At 38.9% G+C, this 21,238-nt stretch overlaps 1 protein-coding gene across 4 annotated transcripts in view; it reads left to right on the forward strand.

Annotated features, from left to right (window-relative positions):
• The first annotated feature begins 501 nt into the window (after positions 1 to 501).
• The window catches only part of RASGEF1B (RasGEF domain family member 1B), a 648,732-nt gene continuing 627,995 nt past the window's right edge, over positions 502 to 21,238 (forward strand). For 2 of the 4 annotated variants that reach the window (XM_042984295.1, XM_042984299.1), the window contains exon 1: positions 502 to 693. Coding sequence is in view for 1 of the 4 variants with exons in the window: in XM_042984298.1 (XP_042840232.1) it covers positions 8,580 to 8,633 (54 nt within the window). In the remaining 3 variants the exon portion in view is untranslated. Of the gene's footprint in view, positions 694 to 8,455; positions 8,634 to 21,238 lie in introns of those variants that run through there. The other 2 variants (XM_042984294.1, XM_042984298.1) reach the window with 1 other exon arrangement.

The following is a 21,238-nucleotide window of genomic DNA, read 5'->3' on the forward strand; positions in this document are numbered from 1 at the left end:
TCCTCACTTGGAGTGGGAAAGATAGCAGTGAGAAGAAATCATCCTAATTGGCAAAGCTTTTGTCATTGTCTCTGATTATTCAATTTGTCTGGAAAGAAAAGTGGCGGGAGGTAAGCCTAAAGACTCACAGGCAATGGAGAATGCCTTGGATGATTGGTCAGGTGCCTAGAGGAGATAACAGAAGACAAGACACAAGGATCTCTGGAAAAGAGGCATATAAATGGATCAATGGGACTGGGTGTAAAGTGCTGCATATATTCATGCCTGTCAGAAAGCATCCTCAGTGATGAGACACTCAATAGCCATATAAAATCAGTTGACATCTACCAATTCCTGCCATTGATGATCACAGTGTTGGTACGATTGGGATCATGAGCAGAGTAGCCAGTTAAGCAGGGATGGAGATTATGTATGGGCCCAAATGCATGGACGCCCACTTAACAAAGGAGACTTAATTACTGCCACTGATGAATGTCTACTCTTCCAGCAGCAGAGAGAATATTGATTACCCAGTACAGCACCATCCCTTGAGGAAGGCAACCAGCTATTTGGTGAAGAATTGATTCCATTGGGCATCTTCCATCTTGACCAAAATTGACATATATTTCAGACATGGATTTGTCTTTCATATATTCAGGTCTTCAGCCAGCACCACCATCTGAGGGCTGAGGAACCTACTCTACAGAACGGAAGGTAAGACAATGGCCACATGACCATTAGATCTATTGGTCCTGTTAAATATTGCATTATTCAGAAGCTGCCTGCCACACAGTGGGATGAAATGGTCTTTTGAAGGTGCATATGATGCACCAGCATGGAGATGATATCCTATGAGGATGGGGCAGACTCTTTTGAGTTTTCTATGCACACAATATATAAATTAGAATCTTCCATGAAATATTGAACAGAATTGGTAATATTTGGCATTTCTTCTCTTTCCTAATTTCTTTCCTACTGTTCAATAGTGTCAAATTTTGTTTGTATAGATAAAGGCCATGTTATTGGGGACATAAATTTAGAGTTGCTATAATTTCCTGGGCAATTAAAACTTTTATCATTATGGTTCTGTGTCCTTTTTCTCTGCCTTTTTTGTCTTAAAGTCTACTTTATCTGTATTAAGATGGCTACATTGATTTCTTTGATTTGTATGTGCATATTGTATCTTTTTCCATTTTTTACTTACACATTTTTGTATCTTAAAATTTTTTTTAGTGTTTATTTATTTTTGAGACAGAGAGAGACAGAGCATGAGCTGGGGAGGGGCAGAGAGAGAGGGAGACACAGAATCTGAAGCAGGCTCTAGGCTCTGAGCTGTCAGCACAGAGCCAACGCAGGCTCAAACTCACAAACGGCGAGATTATGACCTAAGCTGAAGTCACACGCTTAAACTACTGAGCCACCCAGTCGCCCCTTGTATCTCTACTTTAAAAAAGTGTTTCTCTTTAAAACAGCATACAATGTGGTTTTTGATTTTTTAAAACCCAGTCTCATAATCTTTGTCTCTTAATTGGAACATTGAGTGTTTTTATGTTTAATGTAATTACTGATATATAAATCTACCATTTTCCTTTTTCTTTCTCCTTCTGGTCCTTTTTTGAATTAAGTATTTTTATTATTTATTTTTCTGTATTAATAGATTAATTATAAGATATTTTACTATGCTTTTAATGGCTATTCTTGATTGTAGATTACAATCTGCATCCCTGATTTATCAAAGTTTAACATAAATTAGTACTTAAAAATTTTTTTTATAATGTTTATTTTTTGAGAGACAGAGTGCAAGTGGGGAAGGGGCAGAGACAGGGTGACACAGAATCCAAAGCAGGCTCCAGGCTCCGAGATGTCAGCACAGAGCCTGACGCAGGGCTTGAACCCGCGAGATCAGGATCTGAGCCCAAGTTAGACGTTCAACTGACTGAGCCACTCTGGAGCTCTATAAATTAGTACTTTTACCTTTTCCCAGAAAATTCAAAAACCTTAGAATACTTTAATTTCATTTGTACTTATCCTGATCTATTATTGCTGTTTATTTAATTTTCTCTGTATTTTAAGACCTGCAGGATTTAGTGTTATTGCTTTATACAATCACTATTTGTTTACTTCCCATTTTTTCTCTCTTCATTCCTTTATTTCTTACATCTTTAATATTTTACCTATGATTACTTTTCTTTTGCCTGAAGGAAACTTTCAATATATTTTTTATATAGGTCTAGAAGTGGCTCTCAGGTTTTGTTTGTTTGTTTGCCTGCCTGCAAATGTTCTTATTTTACCAGCATTCTTAAGGGATATTTTTGTTGGGTATAGTTTGGCAGCTTTTTTCCCCTTTGATGCACTTTGAAAAAAATATACATTGTCTTTTGATTTCCTTTGTCCCTGTTGAAAAGTGATATTTTCTGTTGTGAAGGCATTATTTCTTTTTGTAACGGGGAGTGCTTTCAAGATTTTTCTCTTTGCCTTTCTCTTTCAGAAGTTTTACTATGGTTTGCACAAGTGTGTTTTACTTTGCATTCATCTTGCTTGGGGTCATAGGGTATTTTGGAGCTGTGACACAGTATCTTTCACCAATTTGGGAAAATTCTCGGTCATTATTTACCTATTCTTTCTATTCTCTTCCTTTTAGATTATACTTACCCTTTCACTGTATCTCCTGTGTGTATTACTCACTTTTTTTTTCCAGTTTATTTATTTATTTTGAGAGAGACAGAAATAGCATGAGTGGGAGAGGGGCAGAGAGAGGGAGAGAGAGAATCCCAAGGAGGCTTCACGCTGTCACTGTGAGATCATGACCTGAGCCAAAACCAAGAGTCAGATGCTTAATTCACTGAGCCACCCAGGTGCCCCGTCTTACTCAATTTTTATCCTGTCAGTCCTCTTGTTTCTTTCTTTCTTTTCTTTTTCTTTTTTTTTAATTTTTTGACTATAGTTGACTACAATGTTACAGCACTTTCAGGTGAACAACATATTCACCTGATTCAACAACTCTGTTATGCTGTGTTCACAAGTGTAGCTACCACCTGTCACCGTACAGCACTATTACAGTACCATTAACTATATGTGGTACCTTTCATCTCTATGACTTATCCACTCCATAACTGGAAGCCTATATCTCCCACTCCCCTTCACCCATTTTGCCCATCATCCCACTCCCCTTCCCTCTGATAGCCATCATTTGTTCTCTGTATTTATAAGTCTGATTCTGCTTTCTGTGTGTTTATTCATTTGTTATGTTTTTTAGATTCCATGTATAAGTGAAATGGTTTTATGGTATTTGTCTTTCTCTGTCTAACTTATTTCACTTAGCATAATACCATCTAGGTCCATCCATGTTGTTGTAAATGGCAAAATCTCATCCTTTCTTATGGCCAAGTAATATTCTATCGTGTATACAGACACACACACACACACACACACACACACACACACACACCCCATTCCTTCTTTAACCATTAATTATCAGTGGACACTTGGGTTGCTTCCATATCTTAGCTATTGTAAATAATGGGGCAATAAACATAGGGGTGCATATATCTTTTCGAATTAGTGTTTTGTTTTCTTTGGGTAAGTACCTGGTAGTGTAATTATTGGATCCTATGGTATTTCTATTTTTAATTTTTTTGAGAAACTTCCATACTCTTTTCCATAGTGTCTGCACCAATTTACATTTCCACCAATAATACACAAGGGTTTCTTTTCCTCCACATCCTCACCAACACTTGTTTCTTGTCTTTTTGATTCTGGCCATTCTGACAGGTATAAGGTAATATCTGATGGTGGTTTTGCTTTGCATTTCCTTGAGGATTAGTGATGTTGAACATCTTGTCATGTGTCTGTTGACCATTGGTATGTCTTCTTTGGAGAAATGTCTATTCAGGTCTCTGCCCATTTTTAAATCAGATTATTCAGTTTTTGGTTGCTGGGTTGCATTAGTCCACATATTTTGGATATTAACCCCTTATTGGATATATCATTTGCAAATGTCTTCTGCCATCCAGTAGGCTGCCTCTTTGTTTTGTTGATGATTTCCTTAGCTGTGCAGAAGCTTTTAATTTTTATGTAATCCCAGTAATTTATTTTTGCTTTTGTTTCTTTTGCCTTAGGAGACATATCTAGAAAGATGTTTCTATGGCTTATGTCAAAGGAATTACTACTATGTTATCTTCTAGGAGTTTTATGGTTTCAGGTCTCACATTTAGGTCTTTAATCTAAGACGTAAATGTAAGAAAGTGGCCAGTTTCACTCTTTTGCATGTAGCTGTCCAGTTTTCCCAGCACCGTTTATTAAAGAGACTGGCTTTTCTCCATTGTATATTCTTGCCTCTTTTGTCATAGATTAATTGATCACATCAGTGTGGATTTATAGTTTGAGCAATTTTTGACTTATCTTCCAATTCATTAATTCTCTTTTTGACTATGTCTTGAATGTTGTTTAACACATAAAAGCTTTTTTTTTTTTTAAGTTTGCCTTTTATTTTTATTTAATTTCAGTAGAATTAATGTACAGTACCATATACAGTGTTTCAGGTGTACAATATAGTGATTCAACAATTCTATACATAACTTAGTGCTCATCACAGTAAGTGTACCCTTGGGTTCCTAGGAGGCTCAGTTGGTTAAGCGTCTAACTCTTGACTTCTGCTCAGGTTATGATCTCACAGTTTGTGAGATTGAGTCCTGCATCTGTCTCCGAGCTGACAGTGCAGAGCCTGCCTAGGATTCTCTCTCTCTCTCTCTCTCTCTCTCAAAATAAATAAATAAATTAAAAAAAAAAAAAGCACAAAACAAAACAAGTATACTCTTAATCCCCTTCACCTATTTTATCCATCCCCCCCACCTCCTTTCTGATAACCACCAGTTTGTTCTCTATATTTAAGAGTCTGTTTTTTCATGTGTCTCTTTTTTTCTTTGTTCATTTGCTTTGTTTCTTAAATTCCACATATAACACATAAAATCTTGAATTTTAATTATTTTATTTAAAAACTTTGTAATTCTCCTTTGGTTCTCTGTCACAATTTCTGGTTCTCTTCCCAAATTAAGAATCTTGTCTTTTATAGCCTTGAACATATTAAGTATAGTTATATTAAAGTCTGTGCCTATTAACTCTGTGGGGAGTCTGGAGACCCTCTCTAGTAGGTCTGTATTTGATTGCTATTTACTTTTGTCTTTAGTCATATTGTCTTGTCATCTCAGGTCCCTTAGCTATTTTGATTAAGTGCTAAAGATTATGAAAAACTAGAGATAATTTGCAGCTCTGGATATTACCTTCCCCTCAGGGAGAATTTATATTTGCATTTATGTAGGCTAGGTATGCTGGAAATCCCAGATCTTCCTAATCCAATCAGCGTTTGAAATGCAAAGAAGTTGAGCTTCAACCTCTATAGGGGCTGATCTGTTTTCAGTTTACCCTTAGTCATAGTGGGTAGGTCCTCAAGGATCTCAAATTGTATGTTTAGAGGGTTGGGGGAGGCTTTATCAGCCACTTCTCATTTCCCAGTTGGCCCTGAATTCCAATTTTTGTCCTCCTAGCCCTGTGAGTGTGTTAAAACCTCTTAATTGGGGCCACCTGACTGGATGGCTCAGTCAGTTGAGTATCCGACTTTGGCTCAGGTCATGATCTCATAGTTCATGAGTTCACGCCCTGCATCAGGCTTGTTGCTGTCAGTGTGGAGCCCACTTTGGATCCCCTGTCCCCATCTCTCTCTGCCATCCCCCCATACTCTCTCTCTCTTTTTCTCTCAAAAATAAAATAAACCTTGCCAACAAAACAAAACAAAACAAAACAAAACAAAACAAAACAAAACAAAACCACCTCTGATCAGCTTCTCAGCCTCTCAGCTCCTACTAGTGGAACATTGACACAATTCTCTGGTAGAAAAGTGGCTTCAAATTCCGGGCTTTCTTCTTGGGTTTCCTTATTTTTCTGGGCCAAGATTGTGTAATTGTTTGCTGTCTTACTATCTGTGCCTTCAAACATTCAAAAAATATTTGATCAATTTTTCAAGTCATTCTCAGCAATAAGTTTGGTCTAAATCATCCAATCTGTATTAATGAAAGTAAAAGCCTTTTTAAATATGCCTTTAATACTCAAAGAATTGTATTCTTACCACTCAAGAATTTCTGTAGAAACACAAGTGAATGCTTTAAATTAAGGTGAGATTATTACTTTAAATTTGCTTGAGTTTGATTAAAAGGATATGCCTATCTATAAAATAATGAATTTTCATGATTGAACTATATATCACCTTTTTAGATCCCCATTTCCCTTTCAAATTTGTGCCAATCATAGGCAAAATAACCCCAAATTCTTTTTGGTAGTCCTTTCTAACACATCTGAGATTGGATGTTAAATGAAACAGGGCTTATGAACTGAATAAGCTGGGGATCAGGACACTATGCTTTGTAAGTTTAAATCTTGTATTTTTTCATCTCATTTGGAAATTAGCTCAAACTTCTTTGATCTGGGGATGAATGAAATGGATTTTGGTTTTTTATATACTTGAGTCAGAATATCGAAGAGGGAAGAGTATTGCCCTGAGAGTCGGAATGTTGACAACAAGGTAGAATTGGAGTAAGAGACTCAGCAAGAGGTAGATGAAACTGAAGAGGAAATAAACAGACTACTTACATACCTACCACTGCTCACTCAGAAATTTTCCTTCCAGAGCTTATTTTTTTTTTAAAGTTTATTTACCTATTTTGAGAGAGACAGCGACAGTGTGAGTGGGGGAGGGGCAGAGAGAGAGGAAGAGAGAATCCAGTGCAGAGTCCAGCACAGAGCTTGAACTCACGAAACTGTGAGGTCATGAGCTGAGCTGAAACCAAGTTAGATGCTTAACTGACTAAGCCACCCAGGTGCCCCCAGAGCTTATTTTTTCTCCCTCATTGGAAAGGTTGTTCATTTTCATGCAATTTCTCTCATTTAGTAGACAGAGCTCACTGTGGATCAGAAAATCATTACTTATCATTGTTTTATCATATTACTATATTATTATCACTTACCACAGTGTGATACCAACCCAAGGGAAATTGAGCTGATTTTATTTTTCCTGACTTTCTGGACCTAGCGCACTTGGGCTTTCATTTTTTTTTGACTAGGAAAATAGTAAAATTTATGTGTAGACAGCGTCAATTCTCTGGAGATATATGAAGAACCCAGAGTCAATTTTTTTTTCCACATACATAACTAGACTGACAAATGACTCGGTAAATGACAGTAAAGTAAAATAAAATTTTCGAAGTGGACTCCAGTAGAAGAATTTTTAATGTCACAGCTTATCACAATATGGATATATCAACTATGATATTTGGACAAATATGGTTAGAAAGAAAAACACCACGATTTCTTATTTTATGGGGCAGAAAATGCACTCAGTGTTTTTTTTTTCTTCCATTTAGTGATATCTGTGGTTTCTTTCCTAGGATGTATTTCTGTATTAATAATGTGTGTATATATGTGCATACAGACTTACACATTACTTCTGATTACACTGGTTACTTATGACTTTTCATATGTGGGTTATTATCATTTTGTAGTTTATATATGCACATTATATTGAATATTTCTTTAGTATCGATGAGAAAATAAACCATTGGTATGAGAAAACACTGGCATTACAAGGTATTCATCTGGAATTATTCAATCTTTCAGAAGCAAATGAGAAAGATTATAGGATTAGACCAAATCCAGGATTTCTTTTCCTCTCTGCCCATCTGTATTCATTATAGTTGAAAGATAGACAAATGAAACTATTGGTAGCTCAGTCTTTAAAGCTTTATTACAATTTAAAAGCATTAAAAAAGAGAGAAAATGGAAAAATCTTATCAAAGGCTAGAAATGATCATCATACTGAATAGTTGAATTTTCCAGCTTAATGACAATGAAGAATGAAGATAGGTGTTGTAAAGATATGACTTCATTATTGGTATCACTCAGTATTCTCAATTGCAAAAATTGAGTATAGAGCTTTTAAAAGCCTCTGTCAGCATACAGAACTGACAGTTTGGCACATTACTGGAGGAAATGGAATGGGTCAGTGATTTTCAATTCTATGTAAACTGCAAGCCCACAGCCTCGGCTACAACACCAGAATCCAAGACTTCTCTGGACTCTTGCTGTGGTTATTGTTATGCTTCTTGGACCCAGGAATTTTGATCAAGAAAAAGGAAAGACCAGAGAGCACTAAGCTGCTACATGAATGCAGAGGATATTGTCAGTTTTCTCTCAGAAAAAACAAAACAAAACTATTTTTCTTCCCTTTCCCCAAAGTAACTTCCTTATAATCTAGGAATCTACCTTTGCCAACATGGCTCATGGACCCTGGTGGCAGATGGGCCCATGTTCAGTTCCAGGGGGTTCTGATTGGTGTAAGGGTAATTCTGTCCCTACTGTCATAGCGATTGGTTCTGGAATAGACATGTGTCATAATAACAGATGCTTGCTGGGCACCTTGGGTATTTTCTTTAGCTTTAAGAGTGGGCACCAGACATCTCTTCCTCTGGGCACGTTTACGATGTTAGTCCTGGAACTACTACAGCCAACTTGAAGCAGAGACATGGAAAGAAAATAGAGAGAATCAAAGAGAAATGAACCAGGACCCTGACCCAGTCATCTCTGATCACTGCTTGGAGAGCTGTGAAGTAAAAATTTCCTTAATTGTTCATGAAATTTAAGTGAGCCATTTCTTGCAGCCAAGATTATTCCTACTGATAGAGAAATGAGGTCCACTTCAAGCCCCAGTGGTTCCTAATCCAGAGGACCACTCACAGGGTCTGCTTCAGGTATCCCTTGGCCAATTTGATCTGACAAGGAGGGTCACAGAGATGCTCTCCTCTGCTCCAGACCTATTTTCAAATTTTTCATGTCGTGGTCATGCTCTCCAAACTTCTCTGGTTTGTAAGCCTAGAGCCCTCCTACAAAGGCCACCTTTGCTGGGGTAGATCTTCTGGATGCAGTCTGATCCAGATCCCTCATCTTTGGCGCACAAGTGCCTGCCACGGTCACTCCAGGCTGTGGAGAAATTTCAAAAGATTCTTCTCTCTGGTAGTCCACCAGCTCCAACAAAAATGTCTAATGAAAATATTTGTCTGTGGGAAATTCATTCTCATGCCTGGCTTCTCTAATTTACCAGTGCAAATTTAGTTTTTAAACTAATTTTGGTCCAGGCACACAATCAGTTTTGGGAAGACCTATTGAATGCTTGTCAACTAAAAGTAGAAGCTACTGTGATAGAGGTAATTTGACAATAGAAAGGCTTTGTCAGGTGTGAAAATAAAACTGGAATCCTAGATGATCTCTAAGCCCAGTAAGAATAGCTGGCTTGCATTCCTGGGGTAAAATATCTATTGTGGGGGCTACTCTATAATACAAACTTACAGTGAAGCATCTTTGATGTGCACGGTGTAGAATATTGTGAGCCTGCAATCAGATAAGTTTTGTACTTTTGTTTAAATAGAACTGTCAAATCAAGACCAGGAGAAAGTGGGCAGGAGCTGGTGACCCCCCCAATCAGGAATGATGGGGTAGGGATCACTGTCCTGAGTAAGAGATTTACCTATTGAGGTAGCTTCTGGTTTTATTTATTTACTTGTATTTTTTTTTTAGAGAGTGAGAGAGAGAGCAGGGGAGAGGGTCAGAGTTGGCGGTGGAGGGTGGGGTGGGGGGGGAGGGAGAGAGAGAATCCAATGCAGGCTTCTCGCTGACTCTGGGCTTGATCCCATGACCCTGGGATCGTGACCTGAGCCAAAATCAAGATTTAGACACTCGACTGAGCCACCCAGGCACTCCAGCTTCTAATTTAGAAGCCAGTGGTTCTGTGAAATTGTCTTTCTCTCTGTATATACATATTTAATACATGTATTGCAGGTCACTACACATAAAGGGCCACTGTGTCATATAGTAAGCTTAGGGTGACTACAAAGAATGGCATTTTATTCTTTGGAGGGTCTAAGTGAAAGTGACATAAATCCCCACCACGTTCATATCTGTACTCATGAAATTTTGTTGAGAATTCCTGTGAGAGAGAATGTCTCAGTATTGAGTCAGTTTTGTGGCCTTGAGCTAAGACAGTTGACAAGACATCTTATAATAAGAATAAGAGGGCAAGATGCCCTAAGGGCTTCACATACATTTATATCAAAATGCTGTGAAGGAAAATCAATGTTTTGCTTCTAGCAGTGAAAATCCAAACCTCACCAAATTACTAGGGATGAACACTTTATTTTCAAACACCAGAGAGGGCGATAACCTCCCCCACCAAGCTGAACAAATCCTTTACCATGACTCTGGGTATAACAGTGTGGTAGGCTTGGCAGTGACCTTAGTTTGGAACCACAATGACCTCATTCCTCCTTCCATCCAAGCCTTTTTTCTGTTAAGTTTATTTATTTATTTTGAGAGAGAGAGAGAGAGAGAGAGAGAGAGAGAGAGAGAGAGAAAGAGAAAGCAGGGCAGGGGCAGAGAGAAAAAGAAAGAGAAAATCCCAATGTGGAGCTTGAACTCACAAACCGTGAGAGATCATGACCTGAGCCAAAATCAAGAGTCAGAAGCTGAACTGAATCACCCAGGCTCCCCATCCTAGTCTTTTTTTTTTTTTTTAATTTTTTTTTTTAACGTTTTATTATTTACTTTTGAGACAGAGAGAGACAGAGCATGAATGGGGGATGGTCAGAGAGAGAGGGAGACACAGAATCTGAATCGGGCTCCAGGCTCTGAGCTGTCAGCACAGAGCCCGACGCGGGGCACGAACCCACATACCACGAGATCGTGACCTGAGCCGAATCGGACACCCAACCGACTGAGCCACCCAGGCGCCCCCCTAGTCTTTTTTTTAAAATGACCTCAGGGAAGCCTTTCCTGATCACTCCATCTAATATTTCGCATCCTCTTTCTCTGCATCATGTTTCTGTAACACTCGTCTTGCCCAGAAGTAGCATCTTAGAGAAGGATTCGAGTGCAAGTAGTTGGCATGGGGGTGATCCCCAGAAGGCCAGTGGCGTGTGGGAGACTGAAACAGGAGTGGGTAGGAAGCCAGTTCAGGGTGCGGCAGTCAGCAGTTTACTGCTGTGGGCAGCTGGGACTCAGTTCTGCCAGGGCCTCTGGGAAACTGCACGGACATGCCTTGGAGGATGTCTGAAGCATCAGGAAGTTGGCGTGTTTATCCATCAGTTCTCATCAGTGGGTGTTGAGAGCTGCTGTGGGGGCTGGGGTTGCTGGTGGTGGTTGCGACTTTAACTTCCCAGTGGTTCCTGTCTCTGAGCTTGGACAGGTGTCCTCCAGCTGCCAGAGAAAGCCCTCTGCTTTGCAGAGGCTCCCAATAGGAGGTGGGAACAGAGTCCAAGGGAATCGGAGAGGGCACTGATCGTATCTGCTAGAGGATTTGTTACTCTCTAGTGGACTGTATATTTGTTTATTTTTATTGTCTATTTCCTACTATAATGTAAACTTCATGAAGACGGGGATTTTTCTGTTTTGTTCACTGAATGGCACTGGAAGCATGGTCTCTGAATTATTCACTCAACATTTAACAACACCATTTAGTGCCTACCTGAACCCTGTACCGCTCTCACACTCTCTGACACTATGGTCTCCAAGGGGCTGTGTCGATTCCCATGGTCTTTATACCTAATCCTTAGCCTGTACCTAGTCAAGATGAAGAATTACAAGGGGGAAGATGATAATTAGACAAACACTGTTGTTGTAATGCATATTATTGTAACTAAATGAATAACTATGATGGCATGAACTGCTAGGTCAGAGAAAGATCACTTGGGAGTGGAAGAGAAAATGAAAGCAGCAGATTACAGTGCTTACTCCAACCCCAGCTTCCACAGACAGCCTCCTTGCTAACTCAGTCTGGACATGTGGAACCCCAAATCCAAAGCGTGTCTCTGGCTGACGGCAGGGTTCAGGTCTCATAACCAAGAAAGATGCTTTTGCTTTGGACTCCATGCTTCAGTCAATGCAGACTTAGATCTGCCAAATGGCACAGATGACTCATTGGGTGTGTAATTAGCAGCTATTCCAGAGCATTTTAAAAACATGTACGACTGTTAAATTACATCACACCTGCCCTGGATTTTTTCCTGTCACACTAAGTCCAAGTTTAGAATATTTATCTCAAAATATTTGGCTTATCTTTGCAGCCCATCACTGGGCTCTCTCTGAATCCCAGTTTTATCCCTGGTACCTTCCTGGTATTTCTCAATTTTACAAGTCAATGTTTTTTCTGTTTATTTTTATTTATTTTGAGAGAGAGATAGCAAGTCAGGGAGGGGCAGAGAGAGGGAGACAGAGAATACCAAACAGGCTTCACACTGTCAGTGCAGAGCTTGATGTGGGGCTGGATCTCATGAACCGTGAGATCATGGCCTGAGCCGAAGTCAAGAGTGGGTTGCTTAACTGACTGAGCCACCCAGGTGCCCCATTTACAAGCCAATGTCTAGCTCTCACTTACCTGCCCTGTCCTTTCACTCTCCTCCATCGAATGCTCACTCCCACCCACCCCTGCCCTTTCCAACACACGATAGATGTGATTACTATTCTTGAAAACTGAGTCGTAGGGCATCTTAGAACTTCAGTCAATAGGAAATATAAATGAATTTTTTGTATATAGCCACACCTCTTTCCCTTATATTAGTGGTATTCCTCAAGGATTGAAGGTTGAAACCCCTTTCAAGTTGCATTTACACAGTTTCTAACTTTGAAGTGTTCCTCTGCAGTCGAAACTGCAGGCAGCCAAACGTCTGGATACCCAGTGCAAAGTATCAGTTGTTCTTGTTAACATTTTGTAGTGTGGTTTCTGGTTGGAGACTTTTCTCTACCCAACAGAGGAGTATACACTGTTTTCAAATAATTCGTGGGAACCTCTAGAGTATATCCCCAATGTTGGAGAGGAAATTTATTTCTAAATGCAAATCCAAATAGTTTTTAAGTGTAACTATAGAGAGGAAAATTCAGGGACGTGTGTTTATGCAGGCCCATCTGGCTTGGAGGTAAAAACCTCAAGAAGAGGTAGCTTTTGCTAAATAAGGTCATCATCAAAATAACATTTCTGAATATTATTTATCCTGCGTTATTATGCTGGGCACTGCACAGAGCAAAGTGGTCATATCCAAGCACCCGGGAGAATTAAAATGTGGTTGGGAGGTCCTGTACCCCAACTCATCAAGGTTTACAAAGGGGGCCAGTGAGTAGAGGAATGAGTACTAGTGGGACCCTTCTGTCCCAAAGATGCTATGTGGACAGAGAAAATCCGCCGCATTATAAGGTCACATCTACCAGAGCCACATGGGTGTTGCCTAAGACCTCGGTTTTCCATCTCCAGAAGTAACAACAGGGGCACAAACAAGCAAATGAACAAACCACGTGGTTGTGCAAACACTACAAAAGTAGACAGAGAAAAAGCCTTTACATTATGTTAAAAAAATTAGGGCCAACAAAATGTACATTTTTATCTCTGAGCTCCCTTGGTGTTTCATAAAGGTTTTCTCCCAAGTAAACCAATGAGCTTGCTGGTGTGATGAATTCACAGACGCCTCCTTTGGCGTGAAGTATTCCTGTGTTGCAAATCACTGATTTTATTAGATGGCACCTCTAGCAGCAGTCTAATGCTGCCTCATGAAAAATCCATAACAATTCAATCTAATTTTAATGATTCTGGAAAATAATAGTACGTATTTGAGAACGGGCCACTTGCTCATATTCCTACTTTCCTGTCATGTCTGTTAAAGTGAATGTGATTCATGGACTTTTGTGGCTATTTTTTTTTTAAACAGTGTATCAACCCAACTCAGTTTATATCTTTATCTTCACATATCCTCGCTTCTCTGTGTATTTCTCGCATCTTGCATATGTTTACAGCTTGTTTACTTATTCATTTGGTTTCTAAGCTCATTGGAGGAAGATCAAAACTAACTCAGTTGAACATTTAAACCCATTATGACCCTTCTTCACAGAAAAATGCACATAATGGCTTTCTTTTTTGTTTTAGAGTGTAGCTGAAAATAACTATACCTGACGATTCTCTTCAGGCATATAATTAGAGAGCAGGAGGAGTTTCTAAGATAAACAGAAAATTGACGAAAGCCAATCTTAGAGTAGATTGTAACTCTGTCCTATTTGCCTTTTAATTCCTTTTGTTTACTTATGTGTAAATCTCTATTCATGTGACACCTTCATTGTGTGAAAGTCATGCTATTTTCCTGTCAGGGTAAACCCTCTGGGAATACACAAGAACTTGATGTGTGGTCTCAAATAGGTCACTATCTTTTTTTTTTTTAATATGGTTACAATAATTCATCTTCTAGAAGCCTAATACTGGAAGAGAACAGGATACTACTGTATTTTTGTATGATCTAATTCTTGTGTATTAGCATTACCATCTATCACTAATTAGAATGTACACAACCTTCAATATCTCAGGGTAAGAGAATACGTTACTTCTTGAGTTCCATAGTTGTTCACATTCCTTTTCTAGATATACATAGTTATTAGATTATGTTCATTGCGTGATTTTTCCTATCAGGCTCATCATTTACCAACAGCAAATATGTAGTTTGCTAATAAAATATTAGCCTATACCTATGTTTCTATTTCTGTTTTCTGGTACATATGCTTTTAGTGTGATGTATTTCTATTGGTGTACAATTTTAGCAAGATGAAGACAGTTGGTATTATTCCTTTGTTTTATTACATTTTAATGGTTTTAACCACCATTTGTTGTCTGCTGCTATTAAGAAATCTAATCTTGGGGTGCCTGGGTGGCTCAGTCGGTTAAGCATCCAACTTCGGCTCAGGTCATGATCTCACTACTTGTGAGTTTGAGCCCCGCATCAGGCTCTGCGCTGACAGTTCAGAGCCTGGAGCCTACTTTGGGTTCTGTGTCTCCCTCTCTTTCTGCCCATCTCTCATTTATGCTCTCTGTCTCTCAAAAATAAATAAATATTAAACAATTAAAAAAAAGAAATCTATCCTTGAATAGATAATATAACACTTTGAAAATAAGTGGAAACAAGGATTTCCTAAAAGAAAATCAGAGTACTGAAATAATGGTAGAAGTCTGTTCAGTTGCCTCAGTTTTCCTAGTTAGAACAGAGTAGTCTGGAGAGATACAATTGAAATAAATGCAAGGTTTGTTGACTTTGCTACGTGCATATGCACACCTATATAGGAGTGTTTGCCCAAATCACCATCTGTGGAGGTCAGGGAGGTCACAGTCTGCTATATGACATATTACATAAACAGTACTTCTGAGAACATTGGCGATCACCCCTAGAGGGGTGTGTCGTTTCATGGGTCAGATTCCATCTATATTTCTAAGTCCTGCCTTCCTGAACTTTAAAGCCAAATATACTTGTCTCATCCTATTGTCCCTCAGGTTAGTAAAAGATTTATTAACATACAAAAAGGTAAGAGAACCTAGTCCAGACAGCTTGTTTATCTAGAAAACTACTGATTTGGATCATACCATGTAAAATCTACTTTCAAAAATCCAAAGGAGAAATAAGTAACTTAATATATGAATTTTGGCTGATTTTTCTTGTGGTGGATGGAAATGTCAATGAACCATTCATACATTCTCTAGGGAATTACAGAATATTTGTCTTTAAGTGGGTTTTTGTTAAGTATGAAAATCTCTTACTGCAGTCTTTTTTTTCCTCCAGAGACATCTGCTAGTGGGTAGGCTGTGGAATAGTTGATGCTTTCTCTTTTTCAGACCAGGTCAGTATTTGTATTTTAGCACTTACAACATATAGGTTTGGTCTCTCTAATTCCTAAGACAATCCTTGATTGATCTTGAACACGGTGGGCTTTATTATGGTAGACTTGGCCTCATGAATTGGTGGGCATAGAATTACTGGTGCAGTGCTATGTTCTGTATCCAGGGTGCTTGGAATAATGCTAGGGTTGTCAGGCAGAGGTACTTTGGGCATATTCATGCTTCAATATACATATGATGCCTTATCAAGATGATTATTTCTTTTGCATGATGACTCATCCTAATACTACCATATTGAATTGTCCTCTTCTTGACCACTTTTCTGAATGTTCTTCCTTGGCCTTCCAGCCCTACTTTCAAGACACTTAAGTTGCTGGGACATAAAAATAAGATAGAAGAAATCCAATTGTCTAGAAAGTAGTAAAGAACATCTCTAGAGCATCTGGGGAAATTTTTCTGGTGTAGCCTAACTCCTGTCCACTCACTCTGGATTCTGGCAGTTTTCCTTATAACTCTTATGGCTCCTAGACAATGAGAAGCCTGACTGGGGAGAGAGTTTGCACCTTGCATTCACTGTCTCTTTTTTTCATAACTTTTCCTCAGCTCCTGAAGTTCTCCACAGTATCAGAGTAATGGATCTATGATGCTGTAGGTGGTTGGTGCAGCAGTATGGGGAAAACGTTTAACATTGTTCCAAGGGATATATAAAAACCACAAAATAAATGTGGTACAGTTCCCCAAAGGTCAAAGTATTTTTTCTTAAAGCTCTACAATTTAGGTTGGGCTCACCGGGGTGATTCTGATGCTCTGCATGTGACTGCTTGAACTAGAATATTTAAGGTGGCTTCTTTACTCACATGTTTGGTGCCTCAGGTGTGAGGGCTGTAAGAAGTGGGGTTAGCCAGCCAGGCAGCTCTCCCTCTTTCCACATGGTCTCTCCATTCGGGGAGTGAGACCTTTTATATGGTGACCCAAGGCCAAACTGTGAAATCACTTATCAAGTTTCTGCTTGCATCATAGTTGCTAATGTCCCATTGACCAAAGTAAGTCACGTGACCCAGCCTAGAATCAGTGTGGAGAGGGATTGAAGTCTAAAGGCATGATTCATTGGGGGTTGCCTACCACATGGAGGAATTACCTGAATTTTAGCAATGAAACAGGTAATTTCAAGATTTCAAGATTGTCTTTATGGTGGGCCAAGACTCATGTACTCTGGATAATGCATTTACTCTTCTCTGTTGCTGAGAACTGACCCAGGCCAGTTTGGCATGCCCATCTATTAGGTTCTTTTGGTATATCCTCGGAGATATTAATGGTTAGAGGTAAAGAGGGTCAACTGCTCTTTTATAACTTTGTATCAGGTTATGAGGGAAAGCAAGTCTCAGATCAAGTTCTGCCATTCACATAGACATTTCTATAGGCAGGCATAAAATAATCCTAAATTATTTAGGGATCTCACCCAGGGCTCCATTCCTAAGGACAAAGATTCCAGGGCTCCCAAGAGTCTTACCTTCCTTTCCTTTTTTTTTTTCAGTCATAGATAGTGTCTATAAAATATTGTAGCCAATTTGTATTTCTCCACTGCCACTGACTTCCCAAATGAAAGCCTCATTTGTATCAATTAACAAGCCACTAATTCCACCAATGAAAATCCACTTCTAACATTATTCTGACTAGGAAAGCTCTGGTAGTGGAGGGAGAAAACAATGTCTGAAGGCTTTTTAGTCATTACCTCTAGTGTATGACTTTTCTAATAAAATTTAGCTAATCATCTCCAGACTGTGGATTTCTGACCAGGGCAACATCTTATTCCAACAGTGTAATTGTAACTGACACACACTATCTATACTAGGGAATATTAAAGAATAGGTACTGTCGCGTGTACCTTAAAGGGTGCTTGCTTTGGTGGAAAAAATTGAGAAGCCTTCAGCAGCGTATAGGAAATTGGGACCTTGAGGATTATGCTTTGTGGATTCATTGCTTTTGGAAACAGCAACATCCTAGTTCTCAGGTAACTTGTTTCTGAAAACATTTTTTTTTAAATGTTTACTTATTTTTGAGAGAGAGAGAGAGAGAGAGAGAGAGATTGGGGGAGGGGCACAGAGAGAGGGAGACACAGAATCTGAAGCAGGCTCCAGGCTCTGAGCTGTCAGCACATAGCCTGACGTGGGGCTCGAACCCACAAACTGTGAGATCATGACCTGAGCTGAAGGCAGATGCTTAACCAACTGAGCCACTCAGGTGCTCCGGTAACTGTTTCTAAAACTGAGTTTTGTGCACATATGAAAATTCCATGATATGTGAAAATTTTATGAAAGTATTTTACTTATTATTATTAACTATTTTAAACATATACAAGTGTAGAAGCTGTACCCATCATCTAGCTTCCATGACTATCAATATATGACCAAACTGTTTAATCTCTTCTTTATTCTCCCTGCTTTCCACCCAGCTGCCTGATTTTAAAGTAAGTCCCAGGTATCATGTCATGTCATCTGTAAATACTTCAGTGTATTTTTCTAAAAGCAGATAAGAATTCTTATTAACATAAGCATAATACTATTAATTCATCTAAAAAATGAACAGTTCCTCGATATTTAGTGTTCAAATTTCTCTGAATCATAAATGTCTATAATTGGCTTGTTTGATTCTGGATTCAAACAAGGCCCAGAGATTACATTTGATTGATATGCACCTTGGGTCCCGAACAGAGTTTCCAAATGTCAACGCTATTGACACTGGACTGGATAGTTATTTGCAATAGGGGACAGTCCCATGTATTACAGGATACTTAGTAGCATCCTTCACCTCTGGCTTCCAAATGCCAATAGCACCGGCCCTCAATGCGTCAACCAGAAATGTCTCTAAATATTGCCCAATGTCCTGTAGGAGTAAAATTGCCTTAGTTGAGAGCCACTGATCTAGCATTCATGTTTAAATTTCTGGCGAAAATAGTTCACAGTTGGTATTGTATATTTGTTGTTGCATCATATCACAAAGCATAAAATAATTGTTTATCTCTTTTTGATTAATGATTTCATGTGTTGTCTACCTGATTTATCCGTGCTAAAGTTTCTCATTTGTTTTTCACCCAAGAATTTTAATAGCCATTGATGATTGTTTTATTAGGGATTGCAAAATGGGGATTTTACAGTTTTATCATTCTTTCTACATTTATCAGCTGGGATTCTAGTATAAAGAAAAATGTTTCCTTATCAATGATTTGATTACACTGTAAATGAAGAAACACTATTCCTCTACTCACAACATTTCTGACACTAACTATGTGGATTTTTCACCAAGTAATCTTCTACCTGCAGGTTAAGGGTTCGGTCTCACAAGATTGCCCCCTACTTCTGATGCCAGTTGCAAGTCCCAGATTGTTACCTATACTTTGGACCAATCAGCTATAAATCGGGGGGTCTTATGACCCCCTCCTTGGGTTCAGTAACTTGCTAGAGAAGTGCACAGAACTCAGGGAAACACTTTACTTACTAGATCACCAGTTTATTATAAAGGGTACACTCAGGAATAGCCAAATGGAAGAGACACATAGGGCAAGGTATTGGGAAGGGGCACAGAGCTTCCATGCTCTCTGGTCATGCCACTGTCCCAAGATGTGTTCACCTATCTGGGAGCTCTCTGAACCCTGTTGTTCAGGGTTTTTATGGAAGTTCCATTATATCAATTAAATCATTGGGTATTCTGATTGAGCTCAACCCCTAGTCCCTCTCCCCTTGGAGGTTGTTGGTTGGGCTGAAAATTCCAGTCCTCTAATCACACGGTTGGTTCATCAGCCAACCAGCCCCCGCCCTCCAAGAGTCACTGTTAGCATAAAATCAGGTGTGGTTAAAAGGGGTTTATCATGAATAACAAAAGATGCTCTTTCCACTCTTTATCACTGACAAAATTGTAAGGGTTTTAGATGCATGTTCTGTGCCAGGAATTGGGGATAAAAGCCAATTATATATTTCATTATTTTACAAGATCATGCTCCATCCCCTGGCCTTTGGACACAGATGCCTTACAGTAAACTGCTTGTACAAGTCAAAAGATACTAGCACATTACTAGAATCCATTTAATCATTATCTAGTCCATCATCATATTGTATGAAAATGTCTCCCAGGGAGACACCACTCAGGTTTGCAGGCTTTCATCAATCTCGTCAGGTTCCAAAAGGAGGAGAGGGGTGGGGGGTCTCAGCAATATATGTTCTTCATTTGCTTTTTTCACTTAACAATATATCTTGAAGAATACTCTATAGCAGCGTTTATCAATAGCAGCACTATGGACCAGATGATTCTTTGTTGTAGGGAACTGTTCTGTATATTGAAGGATATGTAGCATCCCTGGCTTCCACCCACCTGATACCAGGAGCACCTCTATCTGCCATTAGACAATCAGCAATGTCTCCAGACATTGCCAAATATCTCTTGGGGTGGGGGGAGCCAAAACCATCCGTAGCTGAGAACCAGTGCTTTGTAACAATGTTGAGAGCTTTCTCATTCCTTTTTAAGACAGCACTATACTCCATTTTGTGACTGTACCATAGTTTATTAAGTAACAACCTACGGATGAGCATTTAGGTTGTTAACAGTGTTTCACTATTACAAAATGTACTACAGTGAATGGTGTTTTGCCTACATCATTTTATGTTTTCACTAGTGTATTTGTGATAGGATTCCGAGAAGTAGGATTGCTAGGTCAATGGGTAAACATGTGTGTGTGATCTATCTCGAATTCCCCACCTTGGGGGTTGTACTATTTTTCATTCCCTACAGCAAGGTATGGAAGTGCATGTTTTCCTATAGCCTCACCATAGAGCATGTTACATATTTGGAATTTTGTTCGTATGTTTCAGAGACATTGGCTTTAGATTTTAAGTCAAAGAAAGTTTTCTCCATTTTCATATTATAAAAGAATGACCTATGTTTTCTCCTACTACTTACATATGTCTAGGTTTAACATTTAGATCCATTTGGAATTTATTCTGGTTTATGGTATGAGGAATAGTTTCAATTTTATATTTTTCTATATAGCTAACCAGCCACCCATTAGATAGACAATTTCTTCCATACTGATTTGAGATTGTGCCTTTATAACATCCTAAACTTCCATATTCAATTTGACATAGTTTTGGATTTTCATTTCTTTTTCTATTAGTCTATCAATGCATGTGCCTATACCAAAGGCTTTATAATATGTGCCTGGTAGGGCTATCTTTCCTGTCCCACTATTTGTTGTTGTTGTTGTTGTTGTTGTTGTTGTTAAATTCACAAAACAACTTAGGGAGAACTGACATTTTCATAATGCTGAGTTTTTCTATCCAAAATTATGACATGTCTGTCCATTTATTCAAGCCCTCTTCTATGTCTTGCAGGAGTGTTTTATAGTCTATAAACATTTTGGTCATCATACAACTCAAAGAGGAAGGCCCTCCTTCTCCCATTTCACTCACAGGGCACACACGTTTTGAGACTCATCTTTTCATTTTTGTTGTCATGATCATTGAAACCTGATTCTAC

This window comes from Panthera tigris, chromosome B1 (assembly GCF_018350195.1).
Source record: "Panthera tigris isolate Pti1 chromosome B1, P.tigris_Pti1_mat1.1, whole genome shotgun sequence".
Classification (NCBI taxonomy): domain Eukaryota; kingdom Metazoa; phylum Chordata; class Mammalia; order Carnivora; family Felidae; genus Panthera; species Panthera tigris.